Below are 18,332 nucleotides of genomic sequence, written 5' to 3' on the forward strand. Positions count from 1 at the left end.
GTTCATGACACGTTGTGGACTGGATACGACCGACTCACTGGGCTGATCGGTTGCATCGACCGTGACATTGAGAAACCACGCCTAGTTAAGGAAGTCTGGCTTTTCTGGGGATGTCCAGCTATCTATGATGGACATGCCCTTTGATGGCAATCATCTCTGAGGAGACAAGACTGACTCAGCGCTCGAGCACTTTAAGGATTCTTGGGTTGTGGCTCGGTCCCTTGGCCTCACAGCTGCTCCTCCCCCCCTCAGTCTGCCTCTCGCTCCTTTTGTGGCTACAGAAGGGGCACCCAACCGCGTTCATTTCCACAGTGCCACCGAACCCGCGCATGCTGTACAGCCCCTGCGTGGACGCTTGTGGATCAGGGAGTCAGCGGTCTGCCCAATCCACCTCGCCCCTCCTCAGCCATTAAACCTTCGTAGTCCGTTGGGACATCGGGAACCAGTTGGCAGCAGGATTTGCCATCCCCTGCCCCACTGGCAATCCATTACCACGGACAGGTGGGTTTTACAGTTTGTCTGAAGGGGCTACTCCCTCCCCTTCGAGACCTCTCTTCCAGCCGTGCCACCATCATTTGATCATCTATCGGAGGATCATTTGGCATTTCTCTGCGAGGAGGTCAAGGCTCTCCTGGCCAAGGGAGCCATAGAGAGGATCCCTGTGCCAGAAGTAGGTCGTGGTTGCTATTCCCGCTACTTTCTGGTGCCCAAAAAGGACAAGGGTCTTCGCCCTGTCCTAGACCTCCGGTCCCTCAATCTCTTCCTCAAGAAGGAGAAGTTCAAGATGTTAACCCTGGCTCAGGTCCTTTCTGCCCCGGACCCTGGAGACTGGATGGTTGCGTTGGACTTGCAGGACGGTTACTTCCATATTCCCGTCCTGCCGGCCCACAGATGTTACCTACGATTTGTTGTACGTCACAAGCACTTTCAGTTTACCGTGCTCTGCTTTGGCTTTACCAGCGCCCCTCGGGTGTTCACGAAAGTGATGGTAGTGGTTGCAGCACATCTGCGCAGGTTAGGGGTTCCAGTCTTCCCCTACCTCAACGACTGGCTGTTGAAGGCGGAAACGCCCCTAAAAGTCGTCTCCCACCTCCAGATTACGGTGACCCTCCTGCATTCACTGGGGTTCACTATAAAAGTGCCAAAGTCACACCTGACTCCCTCTCAGATGCTCCCTTTCATCGGAATTTTACTGTACACAGTGCAGTGTCGGGCTTATCCTCCCGAAAAGCGAGTCCAAGATATTTGGGCTATGATACCACTGTTTCAGCCTTTATCCTGGATTTCGGTGAGAATGACTCTGAGGCTGCTGGGCCTCATGGCCTCCTGCATCCTGCTGGTCCAACATGCCAGATGGCATATGCGGGCTCTGCAGTGGGACCTGAAGTTCCCGTGGGCGCAGCATCAGGGGAATCTCTCCGGCATGGTTCAGATCTCGGAGGGAACTGTGAAAGAACTGCAGTGGTGGTTGTCAAATCCAGATTGGGTCAACGGCAGATCCCCCTCCCTTCCCCAACCAGATCTCACAGTAGTAACAGATGCATCACTTCTGGGATGGGGCCAGCCCCATGAGAGAGGCGGAAATCAGAGGCCTCTGGTATCTGGGTGAGTTCGGGCTCCACATCAACCTTTTGAAGCTCCAGGCGATCCGACTTGCATTGAAAGCATCCCTTCCCTCTCTGAAAGAAAAAGTGGTGTAGGTGTTCACCAACAACACCACTGCTATGTGTTATTGCAACAAGCAGGGCGGAGTGGGGTCGTGGACCCTTTCTCAAGAGGCTCTTCGCCTCTGGAAATGGCTGGAACACCAGGGCATTTCCCTGTCGGTTCAACATCTTGCGGGCTCTCTGAACATCAGAGCAGACAAACTCAGCCGTCGAAGCATAGTCGATAACGAATGGTGTCTCCATCCGGAGGTGGCGCAATGTCTCTTTCAGCAGTGGGGAGAGCCTTGGTTAGATCTGTTCGCATCCACAGAGAACGCACAATGTCAGCTGTTTTGTGCATTGGAGTTTCCAAGGCAGCACTTGCTCAGCAATTCTTTTCATCACGAGTGGAACTCAGGACTCCTGTACGCTTTCCTGCCAATACCACTTCTGCCCAGAGTTCTGAAGAAGATCAGGCAAGACCGGGCCCAAGTAATCTTGGTGGCTTCGGACTGGTCATGAAGAGTCTGGTATCCTGAGCTACTGAGCATTGCCATCGATCCTCCGATCAGACTGCCCCTTCTGGAGGATCTTATGTTGCAGCAGCAGGGGACAGTTATCCACCTGAACCTGTCCAGGCTCCGCCTCCTTGTTTTGAGATTGAGCGCCAACAGTTGACGGCATTTGACATTCCGCTCCAAGTCTGTAATGTCATCTTGGCAGCCAGGTGTCCCTCCACCAAAACGGTATACACCTGCTGTTGGAAGAAATTTGTGGCATGGTGTATCGACAAATCTGTTGATCCCCTCTCTCACCTCTCTCAGACGTTCTCCTCTTTATTCTCTCTCTTGCTCAGCAGGGCTCTGGGCACCCTCAAGCGATATTTGTCTGCCATCTCTGCCTTCTTAGGCTACTAGACCAACCTTCTCTCTTCAAATCTCCCATTGTTAGCCTCACTCATATGTTTCCTCCCATCGTGTTCATCATGCCCCAGTGGGATTTGAACTTGGCCCTCACATTCTTCATGTGCGCCCCTTTCGAGCCTCTCCACAACTGTCCTCCATGGCTCTTGACCCTTAAAACAGCTTTTTTGATTGCCATCACCAAAGTGGTAACGTCTTTTCACGTAGGCCAATTTATCACCTTGCCTACTTTTTACGCACCACCACATCCCTCTCATAGGGAGGAGAGACTCCACAGTCTAGATCCAAAAAGAGCATTGGCGTTCTACCTAGATCGTACCAAAGATTTCCGCGTGGATGATCAACTCTTTGTGAATTATGTGAGTGTGAAGAAAGGGAAGGTGGTGCAGAAGAGTTCCATCTTGCGATGGGTAGTCCTCTGCATCAAGATGTGCTATGCTTTGGTGAAAAAGCAGTGCCCTGAGGGTTTGCAGCTCATACAACCACAGCAACTGCTGCTACCACAGCGTTAGCATGCTGAGTTCCAGTCCTGGATATCTGCCAGGACGCAACATGGGCGTCCTTACATATGTTAACCAAGTATTAAGGCTTGGATAGTCAGGTCCGCAGAGATGGCTATTTTGTCTGTTTCGTCCTGCAAGACTTTTTGGTGTGATCTTAGTTCGCAGCCCTCGACCGGGGATGGTATTGCTCGGGTATCTGTTCTAACGAAAGGAATCTGCAACTAGAAGTCTCTATCAGATGTACAAGTTACTGACCTTCGGTAACAATATATCTGGTAGAGACATATTCTAGTTGCAGATTCCTTACCGACCTGCCCATCCTCCCATCACTGCAAACTGATTTCTAGGGACAGGTACTTCTCTTTAAAGGCCCTAGTTTTGGTGCACCATTCTCAGTGGCTCCACGCTACTGGTGTGGAAAGTTATGAAAAGAAAATGACGTCAGCATGCCGGGGTGGCGCCTATATACGACCGCAACATCATCACAGTGACCGCGATGCCTGCAGAGTTGACTGACGCCACATAACAGCGTGCAGGTGTACTGCTCGATAAAAAATCTTCGGATCCAGTCTGACACCTGTGGAAATTCTAACGTTAAGGAATCTGCAACTAGAATATGCCTCTACCAGATATATCGTTAAAAGGTAAGTAACTTGTACATCATCTCGATATGCTGCACGAAAGCCTTCAAGCCTGCCAGAAGTTGATTCACAAACCTCTGGAATGTGGCAGGTGCTTTTTTTCAAACCAAAGGGCATCACAGTAAAGTGATAATGCCCATCAGGAGTGGAAAATGCTGTTTTAGGTTTAGCAGCATCAGTTACTTTCATCTGCTAGTAGTCTGCAGTCAAATCAAAAGTGCTGAGATACCTGCCCTGGGGATAGGATTGGCATCACCTCATCTCTCTCTTTCCACCCTGGGAATGAGTTTTGACAAAAGTACTACTGGACCATCCCAAAGGCTGTCTGAAGGCTCAATAACCCCCAACTCAAGCATCCTCTGGACCTCTGCACTGATGTAATGTCTGACATGGTCAGGCTGCCTGTAGATTTTACTCTTAGCAAGCAGACTATCACCTTTGTCCACATCATGTGCACATGAGGTTGTCTGACTTGGTGTCAGGGAAAAGAGTTCAGAAAACTGACTGATAACTTTTCTGCAGTCAGCTTGTTGCATTCAGAGAGGCTGTCTGCAAAGACTACCCCATCCACTGAACCATCAAAAGGGTTGTGGGAGTGGAGGTCAGGGAGAGGGTCACTCTCTGCTTCCTGCCCTTCATCAGGGGCAAAATCATCTCCCTGAGGAGACTGATCCTCATATGAGGTCTGGGTAGAGGGTAACCTTTTACTCTTCCTACCTCTCTTCTTGGGACCTTTCTGGGCCATTATTCCATGCCCATGCTCCAGTGCTCCTTGTTCTCCCTGTTTTCTGATCTGTGCTCTTGTAGCTACAAAAACACTTCCAGAGATGCCCAGCATTGCTGCATGGGCCCATAACACCACTTCAGCCCAGACTAAGGTCTCCAAATCATTTCCCATAATACATTCTACAGGAATAGAAGAGGACACTACAACTTTTTTAGGGCCTGTAAACCCATAACCCCCCCCCCCCAGCTAAAGTTAACAACTGCCGTGCAGTGGCACTTTGTGATGTTGTCAGCATTGGTTACTTGGTAATTTTGCTGAAGTAGAATTTGACCAGGTGACACCAGTTTTTCAATCACTATGGTGACACTTTCACCTGTGTCCCTGTAAGCTCCTGCCTCAATTCCATTTATGAGGGGGTACAGCCTTTGTTTCCTCATATTAAGAGGCCAGGCAGCCAGAGTGGCAAGGTCAATGCCACCCTCAGATATTAAGACAGCCTCAGTGGTTTCTCTGACTATGCCAGAGTCCACTGTAGTACCCAAGGTGAACCCAGCTACACCCTTGGTTGTGGTGCTACTACCAGTGCCATTGGTATGGGCTTTCGGGGAGCAGTAGTACTACTCCTGGTGCTTTTCTTAGTACAGTTACTTTCACCTGTCCTCTGGCCTCTTTCCTTACATAAAATCACAAGGGTTTCATTTTAGAAGAGAAGGACTTGGACCAATCCCCAGAAGTATTTTGCCGACTTGTAGGAGACTCTTTCTTCTTATCTTTAGGTTTTTCTCCATCTTTCTCCTGGGTCTTAGAAAAACCCTTATTCTTCTGTTCACCCCCCCCATGGGTTTTCTTACCCACCCTGGTGCGAACCCATTTGTCTGCCTTCTTTCCAAATTCTTGGGGAGAGGTCAGGTCAGAGTCCATCAGGTATTGGTGCAGTTTGTCAGACACACATTTATTAAGGATGTGCTCTTGCATGATCAGACTGTACATCCCTTGATGGACATGCACATTGCTATCATGTTACCAGCCTTCCACAGCCTTGACTGCACAGTCCACAAAGTCTACCCAGTTTTGAGAGGACTCCTTCTGAATTTCCCAGATTCTAATCCTATACTCCTCAGTTGTGAGCACACCCCCATCAATCAGAGTCTCTTTCAAGACTTGGTAGTTGTCTGAATCCACTTCTCTAACTGACAAACGTCTGTCTCTGCCTTTGTCTGCGAAGGAGAGCCACAGGGTAGCTGCGCACTGCCTCTGAGGGACCTTCTGGACTTTGCAGGCCCTCTCTAAAAAAGTAATCCACTTATGGATTCATCACCAGAGTTGTAAGGAGGGACTATCCTGCTGAGATTTCTAGAATCAAAGGTGTCTTCACCAAATCTGGACTTTCTAATGCTGCCACCATGGAAATACAACCCCAAATTCTTTCTTTCCCTTTCTTTCTCTGGGGCCTCTCTCAAGAGCCAGCTGCTTTTTTCAACTTGAGTTTTGCTTTCTCAAGTTTCAGCAAGCTGAACCTCCTGTGTAAGGATCCCTCTTCTGAGCTAGAGTGGATGGACCCAGCAGTAGATGCTGAGGAAAGGGAAGATGAGGAGGATCTACTCTTCTAATAAGCCCTTTTGACCACCCCAGGGGGAGAAAAAGTGGGCCTACCAGAACGCCCCCTCTTTTGCTACCAGCACAGCTCCCTGCAGGTTCAAAGTTCTCACCAGAATCCTCATGGTCCTGTCCGGTGTGGTCAGATGAGGTACCAGGTACCTCCTTGTCCAACACTGGTGGCTCACCCTCCTCATCTGACTCTCCCTGTCAGGGTTCTGGATGTCATCTGGAACGAACAACTCTAGGAGAGTAGATTTTGTAGGGTTACTACCTGTCTTAAGTTTCTTGTCTGTACACAGGGTATATATATTCCTGGAACTTAAGAGCCCCTCACCTTGAATCCTTAGTCCGGTCAGTGTCCCCATCTAAAGACATGGTACTAGAGTAATGTATGTGGTGCACCTACCTACTCTAGAGTTCTAAACTTTTTAAGAGGCTTGGACAAAGGGCTATGCTAGACCCCTGACTACCCAGGCAAAACGTTTAGAAGTACCTGAAGTTACTAGTACAGTATGTACCCAACAGTCAGTAGAGATCTTTCTTATGGAAAGTCACTGATGACCAAGTGGCAAGGCAATGCAAGTGACTTATCCCACTGCTGCACCACCAATGTAGGAGGCTGGCTCCGTTTGTGGTGCACACCTATAGTGCGGCACCCTATGCTGAGTCCAGGCAACACTTACTGATAGTGAAAAGGTGTCCAGATAGCAAAAGCTCTCTAGGGGTAGCTGTGGTGAGCAGCTAAAGCGTATCCAGGAGGAGTGTAAAGTACTTGCAACTCCACAATAGTCAGACAGTGATTGTCACACAAGAAAGAACCACACCGGGTGTTGCATTAATAAAGTATTATTTATTACAACACTACTACTATACTAACGTTGGTATATCTCCACACCAAATATACACTAGGCAACAAGCAGGAAAAGCATAGAAATACATGGGACCCTACGGGGGTGGCCAAACCATATACTAAGAAAGTGGTATAAGAATAGAGGTGCCCAACCAAGGTAAGTGTGTTGGAATCCCAAGGGCTGGGGGATCAAGGAATTACTGGAGCTATGTATCAGAAATCCCACAGGTGTCCGGGTGCAGAGTAGTAATCGAGCAGGTTTGTCCCATAGGCCAACACAGGACTGTGACGGTTGGAATTTACAGGATTCAGGACACTTCCCAGAGGACCCCAGAGAAACCAGTTGGCACAAAGAAAGTTGAATAGCACCCCCACCAGTGGGTACCCAGAAGATTGGACTACCTACACCAGGGAGCCCAGGTGCGTAGGGGTGAAGTGATGTTGTAACTCCTTGTTGGAGTCAATGGGAGCTGCTGTTGTGACCCAGTGACCAGGTCGGTGGAACCCAAAGGTGGATTCCAGATGTGAAGAACCTGAAAAAGAAGGGGACAGTGTCCAGACCACTCGAGATGTCCAAGCAGTGCAGGTGGGTAATGCAAGGCGAACGTCTACACTTAAGAAGAGACTAAAGAAGTGCTCCAGGATACCCACACATCGGCGGAACTATTCAAATGCTTATGACTTCAAAACAGATTCCTCTATGAGAAAACTGGAGTTACAAGTAAGAAACGATTCCTTTTCTGCCAACATGTTTCTGCCCATAAACTAGCCAAACTAACGGTCTCGGGCATTCATCATGGCGGTTAAAGGTAGAGATAAATGGAGGTAGGAGTTGTCCCAGCAACCATATCCAACCAGAAAGCTGGGTAGAGCATTTTACTACTCTCTATGCCCTACCAGAGGGCCCAATGGACACCAATGTGGCCCACTCTCCAACAGAATTGTTGGAACCAAATTCCCGTATGGCCCCCCAAGTGGAGTCTCAGTGTGTCCCTGAGCGTTGCCTCATTTTTAAAATAGAAGAGACCCTTGAGGCTATAAATAGCCTAAAACCTGGCAAAGCACCTGGACCAGATAAGCTCCCTGGAGATCTTTATAGATCAGAACCACATATCTGGTCCTGGTATATAAATGCCATTCCAAATAGTATAGCGGCAGGGGGGCAAATTCCAGGTACATGGAAGGGGGCAGAGATCATACCCATTTATAAAAAAGGGAATGCTAATCTCCCAGCCAACTACAGGCCAATTAGCCTTATAGACAACCTACAAAAGATCTTTGCAAAACAAATTTTACAGAGGTTAATCAATTGGGTTGAGGAGTACCAAATCCTTTCCCATCTACAGGCAGGGTTTCGTGCAAAAACAAGCACGATAGACCAGGTTTTTCGATTGGCCATATTGCATTGGAAATATGTACTTGTGGCCAAACAATGCCTGTATGTGGTATTTATAGACCTGCGATCGGCTTTTGATTTGGTCCCAAGAGCCAAACTGTGGGAAGTGCTGGGTAGATTGGGAATCCCAGAGGATCTATTACTCCTGTTAAAACGACTGCATGAGAACACTTATGCCCAAGTGAGGTGGGGTGAACAAGGCGAACTGACAGAACGGATTCCAATCAGAAGAGGAGTTCGCCAAGGCTGCGTGTTAGCCCCCCTACTGTTTACTATATTTATCAACGAAGTAGTAAAGGCTGTGTCCACAGGCCAGAATGATGCCCCTTCCCTGAATACACAAAAAATCCCTATCTTGCTCTTTGCCGATGATTCACTCCTCATTTCTAAGACACCAATGGGGTTGCAGACCCTTGTTGACCGGTTTAACCAATTCTGTAGCGATTATGGGCTGGAGGTTAACATTAACAAAACAAAATTGATGGTCTTATCCAAGGGACCTAGGAAAAGATGTTCCATCCACATTGAGGGAGTACCGCTGAAGGAAGTAAGCTCTATAGATTACTTGGGAGTTAGGTTAACCAGTAAACTACTATGGGAAGAGCAGATTACGAAAAGTGCAGGGCTCCTTCAACATAGAGCCTCATCCATATTGCGTTTTTACCAAAGCTCCTTTACAAAGGTTGTTTCCCCAGCAATAAAAATTTACACGGCTAAGGCTCAAAGTGCAGCCCTGTACGGAGCGGAGGTATGGGGTTACGCTAACTGCAATAAGATCAGTGTGGGGGAAAACAACTTTGCAAGGGCTTTAATTGCATGTCCACGCACTACACCCTTGCTTCCAATATTTCTAGATCTGGGGCTAAGCCGAGTAGCAGATCTAGCTACTCTAAGACCTCTCCTTTATTGGATTAGATTATGGACAACCCCCGAACTAGATATATATAAGACCGCATTACTCGATTTACTGAAATGCCAAAATGCTAATACTCTTCCCTGGATTCGCCATGTGGCCCATTGGCTTAGGCTTTTGGGCTTGGGCGACTATTGGGAAAATCCCCACAAATTAGAGAGACGGCACAAAAATGTTTTAAAGTTAACCTATTGGTCTTATGTTAAGGACAACTACATAATCCATAAATCCCATGGTCGCTTAACTAATTCCTTTACTGATACTAAATGGTCCCCAAAGTTTGAATCCTATTTGGATGTGATACCGGACTTGCAAGGCAAGAGCTTATACGCAAGGTTTCGTTTTGGCTCACTGCCCCTGATGTCATTGATTCATAGGTGGGGGTCGATTAATCTTCCCGATACATGCCCTGCCTGTGGCAGTATTTTTGAAACCATTGAGCATTTTATGTTCTTCTGCCCAGCCTATGCGATTCCGCGAACAAAATGGATCCGCAAGATTTGCAGGGACATGGGATTCAAGAATTTCTCCTTGGCTCTACGGGTTCTAAAAAGCCATAATTCAGCTGACGTAATTCTTTCAGTAAGTAAGTATTTAGCAACAGCTTGGCGCATACGTCGCCATCTTCAAAAAGTTATTTAAGGTCTTATCTCTATATAGGTAAGATTTAGAGCCATATGTGCAAATCAAGTTATTTTTTTAATATTTTACACCTATTTACAGACATGTATTTATTTATTTACTTAAGAATTATTATATTCTGTTTTATGTGCTTTTATGGTCATTGATGAACTAAGTTGATGATGACGATGATCTGGATGAAGTGGGTTGGATAGGGCTCGGAATAGATTTTTCAGACATTATGTAGGTAATCATTATGTGTTTCTGCCATTTTAACACTAGTTTTAGCCATAAAGAGCTATTTTTTATGCATCTGTCTGGCACTCGTGCCATTTTAACATGAATCCGATAACCATTTTAAGTTAATATATAAGCTTTTTATCACTGTGTCTTAACGACTTGACAGTGCTTAAATTTGCCAAATGATTGTGCCGGTAGTAGGCTCTCTTTGTTAAAGTATGCCATCTAAATTATTAAGGAATTATATTATTATGTAACATCAAATCAGCACTTTAAATTTTTACATCTTGGGTCGGATAGTTTGTATTTATCTTGATGATGATACCATCTGGGAAATATGTATTTTGAAATCACCCCATATTGTTTTAAGAGTTTTAAATATTTGTACTATTTTAACGTTATGAAGTAATTGTCTCAGAAACCCTGGTATCTAAATGTTAAGTTATGTATCGGGATCAATGGTGGATTATAGTAGGCCATTGCCTATAGAAGCTTTTCCTATTCTAAACCTTACTATTTTCAGCCAGTGTAAAAGTATAATGAAGAAAACGTACCTTTTTTGTACAATTTAATATGTAACTTTTATGACCTATGGTCGAATAAAGTATATGATGATGATGAAGGTAGAGATAAAAATCTCTTGTAAACTGGAAAAACTTGTCTACATGCAGGTGAAATGAAGACTTCATACCGTACTTGCATGGAGGTTATCACCCAGCTAACACGAGTACTTTACAATGTTGTCAGATGACGGAGGGACTTCTTTCGTCACACATTCATTACGGAGCACCTTCCGTCCATGTACCTACAGTGGTTTCCTCGAATGTGTACATTTCTGCTTTAAGAGGGAATTTTATTTCTCCTTTAACTGCCATGATGAATGTGAATGTGAGGGTCATACTCTCTTTAACACATTAATATATAAGGTTGAGTCTGCCCTGGTAGAACCTTCACACCAGAGTGCGTTGAGGAAACATCTGATGAAGCATGCCACATTACATGGGTGAGGCTTCTTATTCAGAACTACTGGATCTGGTCTTTCTCCTAGGGACAGTTAATTCGGGATATAATGTTCTTCATACTCCCCTTTGATGCCCTGTACTCGTGATTAGATGTGTCAACAGTTTGGAGGATGTGTGGTGCGCTTCTTTTCATTTTCCCTCTTTCTCTCCTGTTGTGATTTCTGGACTCTCCATCGTGCCTGGCACACCTCAGCCCAGTGCAGAAGCTGCAGCGAGTGTAGACGTTGTCACTAATGGCTGACATAGACCTGCTAGTCACAAGAACCAGGGAACTCAGGATGAGTGCGCTGGAAGGAATTCATTCCTCTGGAGTGTCCGAGCTTGGCCTCTTCTTGCACACCATTGGCCTTAAGTCTTCTGTGTCAGAGTAGATGGGTACCGAGGACCACCACTCTGGGGTTGGGTTTGTTTGTGCTCCCAGTGCTCTGGGCAGGATCTGCTCTTCAGTTCAGTGTACTTGGATGGGCAGTGTGTGTATCAGGGAGCAACTGATCATACCAGGTGCTCAAGACCTCTGCTATGCAGCCTCAGGCGAGTTTGTGCAAGCTTCCCAAGCTTGTTGCTCTCAGGTGTTCATGCTGAACGCTGACGCTACGTAAACCAGCATGTTGTGGCTGACGTTGATGTCCACTAGTTCGTCATTGACGGATAATTCTGGATCCCTTCATTCTCCGAAGATCCTCCAGAGATTAGCATTTTGTACCACCTCAGGCATTTGTTTATTTCATTATGATATAGTGTTTATGCACAGAATAGTATATGGACACCACATTGTAACAAGGTGGAGGGAGTGTTATTTTTCTAAATTGGGGTCTGATTTATTCTTTTAGTGCGTGTCTCATTTATTGCTTCTGTGAGTACAATAAATGCTTAGCGCGACTCCTTGATAAGCCTAGCTGCTCACCCACACTACCACAAATAGACCTATCTATTTCTGCCTCTCCATATCTTTGGGGATCCACTGGACTCTCTGACCAGTGTACTTCATTATAGTACACTATATAGAGAGCCAGCTTCCTACACAATGACTTACAGGAGACTAACGGTCTCTATACCTCCCCAGAAACAAGATTACTCTCATCCACTGGACGGACCACAGAGAAATCTGCCTCCTACGGCATGGTCATGTGTAGAGGGCTGAGGTACTTGATCTCCAGCTCCCCATCTTGAAGGTTAAGACCAGTGTTTTGGCGGAAGTCCTCCAATGCAAAGATCTTCTGACCCTCTCCTTTTTTTTAATAAGGTATTGAGAAATACCTGATTGGGATCGTGGGCTAAACCTTGTTCTAGCCCTCTTGTCAATCGACAAATTGCCATGCACATTGCCCTGCTCCATGCAACCCTGCTTTTCTCTCGCAACACCCTTCTTCCTAAAGTCTCATGGTGCAAGCCTCTACAAGCCAGTCTAACCCCAACAGGACAGGTCGTGTTTTGGCGCAGGATCGTCAACGGCTGCAGACAGGCCGGTAGGGCTGGGGCCAAGTCAGTTGGTGTCTGCAGTCTTCTCTGCTGATGCAACTCTCTAATGTCTTGCTCCTAAAAGGTCATCAGAAATCTGAGTTCTGGGGTTCAGGGGTGCCACCTAAATACTGAATTTAGGGGCGTTACAGAGAGTGCCAGATGGTTTCCAATGGGCTACTCACCTTTAGGGTGACTACACCCTTTTTATGGCCACTTCTGTTGGGAAGTGGGCATAACCTTAAACCTATTGGCCTACAGTCCTTCCAAACAAGATGGAGACATTTAAAAGGTAGGAGTGGGACTGGCATGAATTGGGCACTCTTCCTAATTTAACTAATATTCTCACCTGTGTTGCTGCCAAAAGTGGGGTCAGGACAGGGGTGTTGGTCACCGCCACTATCTGGAGAGACCTGGGTTGCATTAAAAGGCCGGCTAGGCCTTCGGAGCTCCCTGCCCTGGAATGTCCATCCTGCCTTGGAGAGGAGGTGACACCTCTGCCAAGTGCAGGCTTTTCTCTCAGGCCCTCGAGAGTGCCAGCTCTCACCATGGGGTCCAGGAACGTGTCTGTGGTGGCTGAACTGGTCAGGTCCAGTTAGTCAACACACTAGTAGCTGGGTAGTTTTTCAGGGGCACCTCTAAGGTGCCCTCTGTGTGCATTTATCAATAAATCCATCAATGGAATTCCTGTGGGTTTATTATTCTGAGATGTTTGATACCAAACATCCCAGGGTTCAAAGAAGCCATCATGTAGCTGGGGAACTTGTAGTGACCAGTGTCCATCACATGCATTTACAATGGATTCCCTGTTCACTTACTATGTCTGAGAATCGACAGACATAGCAGGGACACATCTGCTCGGGCAAATATGCTCTCACATGTAATATAATTACCATGCCTTAGGGCTGTAAGGCCCGCTAGAGGGGTGACTTACATATATCACATGCAGTGTTAGGGGACATGGCACACAGACTGTGTGCCATGTCATGTTTTCCATTTTGGGAACACCTTGTCATGCAGCCCGCTATGGTAGTCTGCATAAGGTTGGTGCTGGGTCCCCCAGACTGGCACAAGTTGTGCTGCAGCATCGAGGGGCCCTCTTCATTACCCATGCCCTAGGCACCAGGGGTACCATTTACTAGGAAGTCACAGGGCGCTGAAAGCCCTGGCCATTTGGGGATCAAGTGACCAGGTGTCTTGTTTTAGGGAAGGAACACTGGTACTAGGGACCTGGTTAGCAGGAACCCAGTGCACTTCAGTCGAGCCAGGTAAACAGTGTGTGTGCGTTGTCCTCTGCAGTCCTTCTTCGACATTCATCTTGTGAATTATGGGTCAGGGAACTTGCTGCAGGAGATGGTTTCAGAAAAATGTGTTCAAGTCAAACAGGATTGTGCCTGCAACTGGACAGCTCCCCAGATGTGAAACAAGTGGGATGTGGTTCTCCTGCTAAGAACTTGCAAACAGATGAATCAGTTGATCTGCTCTGTATAATGGCACCATGTGTGTCTGCAGAATTGTCAACAGAACCTATGAGGCCTGACAGACTCTTGCCCTGTACAGCCTTCCACTGAGTAATGCGTACTATGTCCCCCTCTGTTGGATCTGATGCGTGGCCCACTGTTGAGTCCATGCTGCACGCTGTCTTTCCCAATTTCGCCCATGAGACATGGTGTGACCTGTCCCACCCTACAAGACCTTCAAGAAGAGACTGGAAGGAGAAGGCTGAAAGAATCCATCCAGGGGTGCTCCTGTCATGCCCAGTCTTTGTTCTCATGTGCTGGCACACAGAGCTGCATCTCTACAGATAATTATTTGCATTTACTAGTGAACCCTTGTGTTTATAGCAGCCCAATAGACACAGCTTCCCACAGTCCCCCTAGTTTGCACATGTGCTCTTGCATATTTGCAAACCATCTTGTGCTGTGTGCTGACAAGGATCTCAGCTGCATATCTCAAACATCAGCTGTGTTGATTGCTTGGAGCTTCCATGGCATAGCTGCGTACATTCTCGAGTTGTGTACTAACACCCAGAGTTGTGTGTCAATACATCATGTTGCTTGTTGCATTGTGGTGCCCCGAGGAGTATGTTGTGACACACACATTCGTAGTTACTTGGCTCACCACATGACAATATTTTTTCTTTTCCAGACATTTGGCAAGATCGCCATGCAATATGGAACCCAGATCAGCCGAAACAACAACTTCCAAACCTTTCCACAAGCTGTGCTGCTGCTCTTCAGGTGTGTGCACTGAGGCCTGCCATACACCTACTGCCCCTTCCCTCAAGCCTGCTATACCTGCGTACGGTACACCCATTGCCCCTTCCCTCAGGCCTGGCATACCTGCGTACGGTACACCCATTGCCCCTTCCCTCAGGCCTGCTATACCTGCGTACGGTACACCCATTGCCCCTTCCCTCAGGCCCGGCATACCTGCGTACGGTACAACCATTGCCCCTTCCCTCAAGCCTGCTATACCTGCGTACGGTACACCCATTGCCCCTTCCCTCAGGCCTGGCATACCTGCGTACGGTACAACCATTGCCCCTTCCCTCAAGCCTGCTATACCTGCGTACGGTACACCCATTGCCCCTTCCCTCAGGCCTGGCATACCTGCGTACGGTACACCCATTGCCCCTTCCCTCAGGCCTGGCATACCTGCGTACGGTACACCCATTGCCCCTTCCCTCAGGCCTGCCATACCTGCGTAAGATACACCTATTGCCCCTTCCCTCAGGCCTGCTATACCTGCGTACGGTACACCCATGGGCCCTTTCCCTCAGGCCTGCTATACCTGTGTACGGTACACCCATTGCCCCTTCCCTCAGGCCTGCCATACCTGCAGAAGGTACACCCATTGTCCCTTCCCTCAGGCCTACCATACCTGCGTAAGGTGCACCCATTGCCCCTTCCCTCAGGCCTGCTATACCCGTGTACGGTACAGCCATTGCCACTTCCCTCAGGCCTGCCATACCTGCAGAAGGTACAGCCATTGCCCCTTCCCTCAGGCCTGCCATACCTGCTTACGGTACACCTACTGCCCCTTTCCTGAGGCCTGCCATACCTGCGTACGGTACACTCATTGCCACTTCCCTCAGGCCTGCCATACCTGCGTACGGTACACCCATTGCCCCTTTCCTGAGGGCCTGCCATACCTGCGTATGGTACACCCATTGCCCCTTATCTTAGGCCTGCCCTACCTGCGTACGGTACATCCATTGCCCCTTTCCCTCAGGCCTGCTATACCCGTGTACGGTACACACATTGCCCCTTCCCTCAGGCCTGCAATACCTGCAGAAGGTACACCATTTGTCCCTTCCCTCAGGCATGCCATGCCTGCGTACGGTACACCCATTGCCCCTTCCCTCAGGCCTGCCATACCTGCGTACGGTACACCCATTGCCCCTTCCCTCAGGCCTGCTATACCTCTGTACGGTACACCCATTGCCACTTCCCTCAGGCCTGCCATACCTGCGTACGGTACACCCATTGCCCCTTCCCTCAGGCCTGCCATACCTGCGTACGGTACACCCATTGCCCCTTTCCCTCAGGCCTGCTATACCCGTGTACGGTACACCGATTGCCCCTTCCCTCAGGCCTGCCATAGTTGCGTAAGGTGCACCCATTGCCTCTTCCCTCAGGCCTGCTATACCTGCTAACGGTACACCCTTTGCCACTTCCCTCAGGCCTGCTATACCCGTGTAAGGTGCACCCATTGCCCCTTCCCTCAGGCCTGCTATACCCGTGTAAGGTGCACCCATTGCCACTTCCCTCAGGCCTGCCATACCTGCAGAAGGTACACCCATTGCCCCTTCCCTCAGGCCTACCATACCTGCGTAAGGTGCACCCATTGCCCCTTCCCTCAGGCCTGCCATACCTGCAGAAGGTACAGCCATTGCCCCTTCCCTCAGGCCTGCCATACCTGCAGAAGGTACAGCCATTGCCCCTTCCCTCAGGCCTGCCATACCTGCAGAAGGTACAGCCATTGCCCCTTCCCTCAGGCCTGCCATACCTGATAGCCATTGCCCCTTCCCTCAGGCCTGCCATACCTGCAGAAGGTACACCCATTGCCCCTTCCCTCAGGCCTACCATACCTGCGTAAGGTGCACCCATTGCCCCTTCCCTCAGGCCTGCCATACCTGCAGAAGGTACAGCCATTGCCCCTTCCCTCAGGCCTGCCATACCTGCAGAAGGTACACCCATTGCCCCTTCCCTCAGGCCTACCATACCTGCGTAAGGTGCACCCATTGCCCCTTCCCTCAGGCCTGCCATACCTGCAGAAGGTACAGCCATTGCCCCTTCCCTCAGGCCTGCCATACCTGCAGAAGGTACAGCCATTGCCCCTTCCCTCAGGCCTGCCATACCTGCAGAAGGTACAGCCATTGCCCCTTCCCTCAGGCCTGCCATACCTGCAGAAGGTACAGCCATTGCCCCTTCCCTCAGGCCTGCCATACCTGATAGCCATTGCCCCTTCCCTCAGGCCTGCCATACCTGCAGAAGGTACAGCCATTGCCCCTTCCCTCAGGCCTACCATACCTGCGTAAGGTGCACCCATTGCCCCTTCCCTCAGGCCTGCCATACCTGCAGAAGGTACAGCCATTGCCCCTTCCCTCAGGCCTGCCATACCTGCAGAAGGTACAGCCATTGCCCCTTCCCTCAGGCCTGCCATACCTGCAGAAGGTACAGCCATTGCCCCTTCCCTCAGGCCTGCCATACCTGCTAACGGTACACCCTTTGCCACTTCCCTCAGACCTGCTATACCCGTGTAAGGTGCACCCATTGCCCCTTCCCTCAGGCCTGCCATACCTGCAGAAGGTACAGCCATTGCCCCTTCCCTCAGGCCTGGCATACCTGCTAACGGTACACCCTTTGCCACTTCCCTCAGACCTGCTATACCCGTGTAAGGTGCACCCATTGCCCCTTCCCTCAGGCCTGCCATACCTGCAGAAGGTACAGCCATTGCCCCTTCCCTCAGGCCTGGCATACCTGCAGAAGGTACAGCCATTGCCCCTTCCCTCAGGCCTGCCATACCTGCAGAAGGTACAGCCATTGCCCCTTCCCTCAGGCCTGCCATACCTGCAGAAGGTACACCCATTGCCACTTCCCTCAGGCCTGCCATACCTGCAGAAGGTACAGCCATTGCCCCTTCCCTCAGGCCTGCCATACCTGCAGAAAGTGCACCCATTGCCCCTTCCCTCAGGCCTGCCATACCTGCAGAAGGTACACCCATTGCCCCTTCCCTCAGGCCTGCCATACCTGATAGCCATTGCCCCTCCGCTACTAGCCCCGTTGCCGCTCCATCCGCACTGGTGCCCCCGAGGCGCCCTCAGACCCGCCCACGGGCCTAGGATGGGTCTCTCGCTCTTTCCTGGTGCGTGGTTTGTCAGTCGGGGCTGCTGCTCTCCGCGCACAGGGGTCGGGGTACACCTGGCCTGTGCTCGGGGGGAGCAGCTCCGGACTGGGGAGTTTCTGCAGCTGCCACTCCGCAGGCAGTGACCGGAATGATAGAAACATCCTGCAAGCAGGAAGGACGGTGCCGGCAGGGTCGGGGAGGGCTGGAGCAGGATGTGTGACGCCCCCCCTAGAAAGGAGGGGTACCAACCAGCTGAGCAGCCTGCTCGGGCGCTTCGAGGGCAGCGGTGGGCCTGGCCCAGGGGAGTCTGGGGAAGAGAGGACCAGACAGGGTGGGGCAGGAATGTCCCGCACAGGTCCTTAGGGATGACTGATTCCTGTCTCCTCCGGGGGAGGGGGCGCAGAGCACGGAACATGGCTGACTCCCCCCGGCCCTGCTGTC

The 18,332-nt window shown here is 49.5% G+C and overlaps 1 protein-coding gene across 1 annotated transcript in view; it reads left to right on the forward strand.

The window, feature by feature from the left end:
- Positions 1 to 18,332, forward strand: part of CACNA1F (calcium voltage-gated channel subunit alpha1 F) — a 1,139,147-nt gene that overhangs the window by 791,877 nt on the left and 328,938 nt on the right. Inside the window, exon 34 of the mRNA XM_069209307.1 lies at positions 14,688 to 14,779. Coding sequence (XP_069065408.1) covers positions 14,688 to 14,779 — 92 coding nt within the window. The remainder of the gene's footprint in view (positions 1 to 14,687; positions 14,780 to 18,332) is intronic.

This window comes from Pleurodeles waltl, chromosome 10 (assembly GCF_031143425.1).
Source record: "Pleurodeles waltl isolate 20211129_DDA chromosome 10, aPleWal1.hap1.20221129, whole genome shotgun sequence".
Classification (NCBI taxonomy): Eukaryota; Metazoa; Chordata; class Amphibia; order Caudata; family Salamandridae; genus Pleurodeles; species Pleurodeles waltl.